Consider the following 9592-nt stretch of genomic DNA (forward strand, 5'->3'; position numbering starts at 1 on the left):
ACTCACTCACTCACTCACTCACTCACACACACACACACACACACACACACACACACACACACACACACACACACACACACACACACACACACACACACACACACACACACACACACACACACACACACACACACACACACACACACACACATGCTCTGTCGTTTCAGGTGTCTCCCAAATCACCGCCATTATATTCCTGTACATTTACTACTGTGTTATATATAAGACTAGATATTTATTGCAACGACAAAAAAAAAATGTGTGCAGATTATATATGTATGTAATCACACAGAATCTTAGTAATTCTATTTTAGTTCCTCGTCGTCCCCACACTAGAAGTACCCGGCTAAAATACTGATGAACTAACATGCCTTTATGAGTTGTTGATTTAGCGGAGGCTTTTGAAGACAGTCGAACAGGTTGTGTAAAATAGTTTGCTCTTGAGAAGAGGCTGGAACAGGCAGGAATTATACCAACAGCTGTATTCACTCTTTTACTGAATTAAACATCAATGTGTTCCAGTTACAATTGTCTGGTGTCTTTTTGTATGTAATTTCATTGAATTGTATTTGGTAAAACTACTTTACATGAAGTACCTCTTATACCAGTGTAGTAACGCTGTATATACAACAGTGTACTGTATTAGTAATAGTAATTACATCACTTGTAATGATGACCGTCTGAGGTAAAGGGTCATATAACAGAGTATTGTCACGTTAAGACTGGAAATGACCTTGACAAGCCCTCTGGATGCTTCATTATACCTCACAGCAGCAACAACAGAGTCGGCAGAGGCCAAATCTGAGCAATATTATTTCTGTCCAGGATAGGACCATCATTTGGCATGGAGGGGGAGAGAGATCTGATCACAGAAGTAGTCAAGGGCACACTGGAGGACAGACAAGACTAGGGAATGAGGCTGCATTCTCAGAGGATTCCTCGTCTCCTCCCCCTCATTGCAGATGATGGAAAGGAAGCTGAAGGCAGAATAACCATATAATTACTGAACAATGAAGGCTGTGGAAGTCGAGGGGGGGTTGCCTGTGCTGCAGACGTCTGTAAAGGCCTGTTAATACAGGACTAGTAAAGGTCTGTTAATACAGGACTAGTAAAGGTCTGTTAATACAGGACTAGTAAAGGTCTGTTAATACAGGACTAGTAAAGAACTGTTAATACAGGACTAGTAAAGGTCTGTTAGTACAGGACTAGTAAAGGTTTGTTATTACAGGACTAGTAAAGGTCTGTTAATACAGGACTAGTAAAGGTCTGTTAATACAGGACTAGTAAAGGTCTGTTAATACAGGACTAGTAAAGGCCTGTTAATACAGGACTAGTAAAGGTCTGTTAATACAGGACTAGTAAAGGCCTGTTAATACAGGACTAGTAAAGGTCTGTTAATACAGGACTAGTAAAGGTCTGTTAATACAGGACTAGTAAAGGTCTGTTAGTACAGGACTAGTAAAGGTCTGTTAATACAGGACTAGTAAAGGTCTGTTAATACAGGACTTGTAAAGGTCTGTTAATACAGGACTAGTAAAGGTCTGTTAATACAGGACTTGTAAAGGTCTGTTAATACAGGACTAGTAAAGGTCTGTTAATACAGGACTAGTAAAGGTCTGTTAATACAGGACTAGTAAAGAACTGTTAATACAGGACTAGTAAAGGTCTGTTAGTACAGGACTAGTAAAGGTTTGTTATTACAGGACTAGTAAAGGTCTGTTAATACAGGACTAGTAAAGGTCTGTTAATACAGGACTAGTAAAGGTCTGTTAATACAGGACTAGTAAAGGCCTGTTAATACAGGACTAGTAAAGGTCTGTTAATACAGGACTAGTAAAGGCCTGTTAATACAGGACTAGTAAAGGTCTGTTAATACAGGACTAGTAAAGGTCTGTTAATACAGGACTAGTAAAGGTCTGTTAGTACAGGACTAGTAAAGTCTGTTAATACAGGACTAGTAAAGGTCTGTTAATACAGGACTTGTAAAGGTCTGTTAATACAGGACTAGTAAAGGTCTGTTAATACAGGACTAGTAAAGGTCTGTTAATACAGGACTAGTAAAGGTCTGTTAATACAGGACTAGTAAAGGTCTGTTAATACAGGACTAGTAAAGGTCTGGTAATACAGGACTAGTAAAGGTCTGTTAATACAAGACTAGTAAAGGTCTGTTAATACAGGACTAATAAAGGCCTGTTAATACAGGACTAGTAAAGGTCTGTTAATACAGGACTAGTAAAGGCCTGTTAATACAGGACTAGTAAAGGTCTGTTAATACAGGACTAGTAAAGGTCTGTTAATACAGGACTAGTAAAGGTCTGTTAATACAGGACTAGTAATAGTCTGTTAATACAAGACTAGTAATACTGGACTAGTAAAGGTCTGTTAATACAGGACTGGTAAAGGTCTGTTAATACAGGACTAGTAAAGGTCTGTTAATACAGGACTAGTAATAGTCTGTTAATACAAGACTAGTAATACTGGACTAGTAAAGGTCTGTTAATACAGGACTAGTAAAGGTCTGTTAATACAGGACTAGTAAAGGTCTGTTAATACAGGACTAGTAAAGGTCTGTTAATACAGGACTAGTAAAGGCTTGTTAATACAGGACTAGTAAAGGCCTGTTAATACAGGACTAGTAAAGGCCCAGTGTTACTTCCTGTAATGGGCAGGCTGACCTACCAGTCACTCCCTGCGTAGTGGAGGGGTTTATAGACTATTGACATTCCCTATTGAGAGGTCAATGTCAGAGACAGCCTGGTTACAGTCTGTTCAGTCACAGGGTATCAGCGAGTGGGATACAGAACAGCTTTCTTCCCAAATATCTATTTGGTATTCAGGTCCAAGAATGTGCACCACCCTGCAGCATGTACGGTGCCAGGGGATGATTGATCAGCGGGCGCATGACCCAGCAGTTCATTGAATGGAAGGTTGTTGGAGGTCACCAGAACCAACACGGGAAATACTTCATTCGCTTCACGCACAGAGACCGAGTTCCATTGCGCTCAAACTCAATCGTGTTTATGGGAATGTAACATTAATCTCTCACTCTCTTACAGTGTATTTTATGGTTTTCTCCTACAAACAAAACAGCTAAATTCCTGTATTCGAAGGATGCAATAACACGAAATAAGAATGATCACCTTTGTGTTTAAAATAAATCAATAACATTCTTGTTTATTTATTGAAGGAATGCTACTCAATCAAAATATGACTACGTGACATCTAAAACAGGCAAGAGAATCCTGCAATAATTGTACAAATCCCCCCAAAATCTATGTATTTTAGTGTTAAGGGCTCCACAGGTTACTCTCCATGGGTAACTTGTGTAGGAAAGCTAACTGAGAATGTCCTGGTCAAATAAATAAGAGTCCAAAGGCGTTTAACTCTTATGTATTTGATCATTTCTACCGCTGCTGGCCTGGCCTTTATGTACTGGAATCTAAATGAACCCTGTTTATTTCCCCCCCTGCCTGTGAGACACGGAGATAACCACGTCACAACCTGCACCGGACTCACGGTGTTGCCAAGCAATGTGCACCTGCCCCCAGTTGACCTTCCTCTGCCCGCTACACGAGTGCTACACCGACGCTAGTCTCTGTATGCGTCCAGACACCGGAGCAGTCGTTACCTCGGGTCTAACAGGGCGTTTCGCTCCCATGGGAAACCACAGGGCGGTACGACTACGCTCCGTTCATTACGCGCTGAAGACCAAGGACATTTGGTAGAACTTTGGGAGATGTCAGAAAGGTAGGTAAAATAGGTCATTTAATAGCTTTGTGTTGTCATCCTTTTCAAATGTACGCTTAACAAGCAAAATGTATTATTTGGTTTGTATTTAGGCTATGTATGATTTAGAATTCTTCATTATTTCATTAGCCCAGGCTGCATTATTTATGCCCACGGTTATTTTTCCATGCAACAAGCCTACAGGTTATATAGTCTAGACAATGTGTAGATGATCACATCAAATAGAAATCTCACAATTATTAGTACTTTACATGAAAATAGACGATAATAATTATAAAAACATTACTATCCAGGTTCCTTTTATGCAGGTATTATTAACTAATGACACCTGGTCGGGTATCCGCTGTTATGGCGACGGCTCTAATCCGGTGCGCAAGGCAGAGTTCACGGTAACCGAAACCGGACGGCTGCGTGTCAGGGTTTCAGCAATGTGGATGTACCTGAGGAGTTCCGTTTCAACCAGCCTCCTTGAAGAGTGGGCGACAGAAACAGACAGAATTCTCAGAGGCTTTAGGCCTATGATTTAAAAACGTAGGCCTGAAGAGAAGAATATGTTATGTTTAGGTTTATGATGATTTTCAAGGCTCTTTTCATTTGGGTTTTAATTTGGCCTTACATTATTTATTTATTTACATTTTTCCTTTTGGCTCTGAAGCTGTTGAAATGTATTTTCCCTCTCTCTTTCTCTCCCGCTCTCTCTGTTTTCACACCCCTCCTACCCTTTCCCTCCCTTTCCCTCCCTCCCTCCCTCCCTCCCTCCCTCCCTTTCCCTCCCTCCCTCCCTCCCTCCCTTTCCCTCCCTCCCTCCCTCCCTTTCCCTCCCTTTCCCTTCTCACTTTCATCCCACTCAAACCTTCCTACATCTTTCACCCTCAAACTTTTCACCCTCATCTTTCACCCTCTCTCCCAGTTCCTCAGGTGTGTTGTTGTCCCTCTCTCCCAGTTCCTCAGGTGTGTTGTTGTCCCTCTCTCCCAGTTCCTCAGGTGTGTTGTTGTCCCTCTCTCCCAGTTCCTCAGGTGTGTTGTTGTCTCTCTCTCCCAGTTCCTCAGGTGTGTTGTTGTCCCTCTCTCCCAGTTCCTCAGGTGTGTTGTTGTCTCTCTCTCCCAGTTCCTCAGGTGTGTTGTTGTCCCTCTCTCCCAGTTCCTCAGGTGTGCTGTTGTCTCTCTCTCCCAGTTCCTCAGGTGTGTTGTTGTTCCTCTCTCCCAGTTCCTCAGGTGTGTTGTTGTCTCTCTCTCCCAGTTCCTCAGGTGTGTTGTTGTCCCTCTCTCCCAGTTCCTCAGGTGTGTTGTTGTCTCTCTCTCCCAGTTCCTCAGGTGTGTTGTTGTCCCTCTCTCCCAGTTCCTCAGGTGTGTTGTTGTCCCTCTCTCCCAGTTCCTCAGGTGTGTTGTTGTTCCTCTCTCCCAGTTCCTCAGGTGTGAACACGAGCAGTGGCAGTTTTCCTAAATCCCACTCCTCCCAGTATTCTGAAATCAGCGTCACACACACACCCCTCTCCGTGGACCAGAGTCCAGATTCCGGAATCGTCAAAACCCCTGTGAGTGTCACGCTTTACGTCACATTCTCACCCTCCAGTCCTCCATCCTCGCTCTCGTACCCTCCTAACTTCTGACAGCCCATTACAAAGCTCCTCCCCCCCCCCACAACATGCCCCTCTCATCCTGCAACAGTATGACTGGTCCAAACCCCCTAGCCCTTCCATTTGAAACCTAGGCGCAGCCATCACTGTATTGCTCACACCTATCCAGTTCCTACCTGCCAACACAGAGGGGTCAGGGCATGTTTAGAATGCTATAGAGGAGTCACTCTGTTTGTGACATGAGAGCACAGGCTCCAAGGCTGGCTCTGATGTCAGGGGTCACCAAGCATGGGTCTAGTCCCCCACGTGGCTAGGTGGGGGGGGGGGGGGGTTATAGTCACAGTCGAATCTCAGGTGAAGAGGCAGAGACAGGGATGAGGGTCACAGAGCACCCCCAATCAAGGCTCTCATATTCAGATCCCAGTCTGAAAAACAATCCTTAAAACCCCTTGCTTTTCGTCCTCCTTCTCCTCTTCCTCTTTCTCCTCTTATTCATCTCTCCTCTTCCTCTCTCTCCTCTCGTTTCTCAGCTGCCGTCCAGCCGGTTCAGGTTCGTGTCGTGGCAGCGGCTTGAGGAGAGTGATGTCAAAGGAGACCAGCTCTCCTGTCCCAGAGTCAGAGAAGGTCAGAGAGGTCACCACCTTGGCAACCTTTGACCTTTTAATAATTTTATTTTGCTCTCATCTCAGTTCTCATAAGTAACTGCTGTCATTATTATATCAACAAGGGCCGTCAGTGGAGGACCTCTTTCTGAGAAAGGATGACACCCCCTTGGAAAGGGGGAGGAAGAAGAGGAGAGAGGAGGAAGGGCAGAGATGGGAGGAGAGGCTTCAAGAGAACTGGGAGAATTGTGTGGTGAGTTACAACTCAGAGACATACTGTACTATGTGTATAACAAGCATGTGTATAAGTGCCTGTGTGTGTGTGTGTGTGTGTGTGTGTGTGTGTGTGTGTGTGTGTGTGTGTGTGTGTGTGTGTGTGTGTGTGTGTGTGTGTGTGTGTGTGGTGTGTGTGTGTGTGTGCGTGTGCGTGCGTGTGCGTGTTGACACACACCTGAGTAACCTCTCCCTGTATTCCTGGTATTCCCAGGAGCTGAACCTGTCCTCTCAGGGCCTGAGTAACCTCTCCCTGTATTCCTGGTATTCCCAGGAGCTGAACCTGTCCTCTCAGGGCCTGAGTAACCTCTCCCTGTATTCCTGGTATTCCCAGGAGCTGAACCTGTCCTCTCAGGGCCTGAGTAACCTCTCCCTGTATTCCTGGTATTCCCAGGAGCTGAACCTGTCCTCTCTGGGCCTGACTAACCTCTCCCTGTATTCCTGGTATTCCCAGGAGCTGAACCTGTCCTCTCAGGGCCTGAGTAACCTCTCCCTGTATTCCTGGTATTCCCAGGAGCTGAACCTGTCCTCTCAGGGCCTGAGTAACCTCTCCCTGTATTCCTGGTATTCCCAGGAGCTGAACCTGTCCTCTCAGGGCCTGAGTAAACTCTCCCTGTATTCCTGGTATTCCCAGGAGCTGAACCTGTCCTCTCAGGGCCTGAGTAACCTCTCCCTGTATTCCTGGTATTCCCAGGAGCTGAACCTGTCCTCTCAGGGCCTGACAAACCTCTCCCTGTATTCCTGGTATTCCCAGGAGCTGAACCTGTCCTCTCAGGGCCTGAGTAACCTCTCCCTGTATTCCTGGTATTCCCAGGAGCTGAACCTGTCCTCTCTGGGCCTGACTAACCTCTCCCTGTATTCCTGGTATTCCCAGGAGCTGAACCTGTCCTCTCAGGGCCTGAGTAACCTCTCCCTGTATTCCTGGTATTCCCAGGAGCTGAACCTGTCCTCTCAGGGCCTGAGTAACCTCTCCCTGTATTCCTGGTATTCCCAGGAGCTGAACCTGTCCTATCAGGACCTGAGTAACCTCTCCCTGTATTCCTGGTATTCCCAGGAGCTGAACCTGTCCTCTCTGGGCCTGAGTAACCTCTCCCTGTATTCCTGGTATTCCCAGGAGCTGAACCTGTCCTCTCAGGGCCTGACTAACCTCTCCCTGTATTCCTGGTATTCCCAGGAGCTGAACCTGTCCTCTCAGGGCCTCAGTAACCTCTCCCTGTATTCCTGGTATTCCCAGGAGCTGAACCTGTCCTCTCAGGGCCTGAGTAACCTCTCCCTGTATTCCTGGTATTCCCAGGAGCTGAACCTGTCCTATCAGGACCTGAGTAACCTCTCCCTGTATTCCTGGTATTCCCAGGAGCTGAACCTGTCCTCTCTGGGCCTGAGTAACCTCTCCCTGTATTCCTGGTATTCCCAGGAGCTGAACCTGTCCTCTCAGGGCCTGACTAACCTCTCCCTGTATTCCTGGTATTCCCAGGAGCTGAACCTGTCCTCTCAGGGCCTGAGTAACCTCTCCCTGTATTCCTGGTATTCCCAGGAGCTGAACCTGTCCTCTCAGGGCCTGAGTAACCTCTCCCTGTATTCCTGGTATTCCCAGGAGCTGAACCTGTCCTCTCTGGGCCTGAGTAACCTCTCCCTGTATTCCTGGTATTCCCAGGAGCTGAACCTGTCCTATCAGGACCTGAGTAACCTCTCCCTGTATTCCTGGTATTCCCAGGAGCTGAACCTGTCCTCTCTGGGCCTGAGTAACCTCTCCCTGTATTCCTGGTATTCCCAGGAGCTGAACCTGTCCTCTCTGGGCCTGAGTAACCTCTCCCTGTATTCCTGGTATTCCCAGGAGCTGAACCTGTCCTCTCTGGGCCTGAGTAACCTCTCCCTGTATTCCTGGTATTCCCAGGAGCTGAACCTGTCCTCTCTGGGCCTGAGTAACCTCTCCCTGTATTCCTGGTATTCCCAGGAGCTGAACCTGTCCTATCAGGACCTGAGTAACCTCTCCCTGTATTCCTGGTATTCCCAGGAGCTGAACCTGTCCTCTCAGGGCCTGAGTAACCTCTCCCTGTATTCCTGGTATTCCCAGGAGCTGAACCTGTCCTATCAGGGCCTGAGTAACCTCTCCCTGTATTCCTGGTATTCCCAGGAGCTGAACCTGTCCTCTCAGGGCCTGAGTAATCTCTCCCTGTATTCCTGGTATTCCCAGGAGCTGAACCTGTCCTATTAGGACCTGAGTAACCTCTCCCTGTATTCCTGGTATTCCCAGGAGCTGAACCTGTCCTCTCAGGGCCTGAGTAACCTCTCCCTGTATTCCTGGTATTCCCAGGAGCTGAACCTGTCCTCTCAGGGCCTGAGTAACCTCTCCCTGTATTCCTGGTATTCCCAGGAGCTGAACCTGTCCTCTCAGGGCCTGAGTAACCTCTCCCTGTATTCCTGGTATTCCCAGGAGCTGAACCTGTCCTCTCAGGACCTGAGTAACCTCTCCCTGTATTCCTGGTATTCCCAGGAGCTGAACCTGTCCTATCAGGGCCTGAGTAACCTCTCCCTGTGGTCCCTGGTATTCCTGGTATTCCCAGGAGCTGAACCTGTCCTCTCTTGGCCTGAGTAACCTCTCCCTGTATTCCCGGTATTCCCAGGAGCTGAACCTGTCCTCTCAGGGCCTGAGTAACCTCTCCCTGTGGTCCCTGGTATTCCCAGGAGCTGAACCTGTCCTCTCAGGGCCTGAGTAACCTCTCCCTGTGGTCCCTGGTATTCCCGGTATTCCCCGGAGCTGAACCTGTCCTCTCAGGGCCTGAGTAACCTCTCCCTGTGGTCCCTGGTATTCCCGGTATTCCCAGGAGCTGAACCTGTCCTATCAGGACTTGGGAGATCCGTTCCAGCAGGAAAACTTCAGTCGGATCCTGAGGAGGCTGATCCGAGTGGAGAGACTGCAGCTGATCAATAACTCCCTCACAGACCTGAGTTCTATATGCCTGCCAAGGTACTACACTACCCACAATGCCCATCTATACGCCTGCCATTATACTACACTACATACAAAGCATCAATATACGCCTGCAAGTTACTACACTAGCCACAATACAACTTTTCACTTCATATAGTGACAACCGTACTTTTGTCCTCTTTCGTCTACACAGTAAAAATCAAAGTGTTAATTTAACTCCTATAGAGTTGAATTCAACACTGTTTCAGATAACATTTGGTCCCAGTTCACATCGTGTTAAAGTTACTCAACAGGTAGTGTCACATTTTCAGAGTTCATATGACTCAAAATGGTGTTAAAATTCACACATAAATGTGTAATAATATTTAACACTGGTTTAGTTACACTCTCCAGTGTATTTTTAATCACTGAATTGAGTTCAATTTACACTGCAATGACTGCATCGTTTTACACTCCGATTT

The 9592-nt window shown here is 46.7% G+C and overlaps 1 protein-coding gene across 1 annotated transcript; it reads left to right on the top strand.

Moving 5' to 3' along the window:
- Positions 1-3599: 3599 nt before the first annotated feature.
- On the top strand, positions 3600-9167 carry LOC115163991 (uncharacterized; the record flags this gene model as incomplete). The annotated part of the gene is given in 5 exon segments (XM_029716159.1): positions 3600-3747; positions 5153-5282; positions 5855-5948; positions 6052-6179; positions 9025-9167. Coding segments are annotated over 5 exon segments (506 nt in total), but the record flags the coding sequence as incomplete, so codon positions are not given.
- Between the last annotated feature and the right edge of the window lie 425 nt (positions 9168-9592).

This window comes from Salmo trutta, chromosome 26, assembly GCF_901001165.1.
Source record: "Salmo trutta chromosome 26, fSalTru1.1, whole genome shotgun sequence".
NCBI classification, from domain to species: domain Eukaryota; kingdom Metazoa; phylum Chordata; class Actinopteri; order Salmoniformes; family Salmonidae; genus Salmo; species Salmo trutta.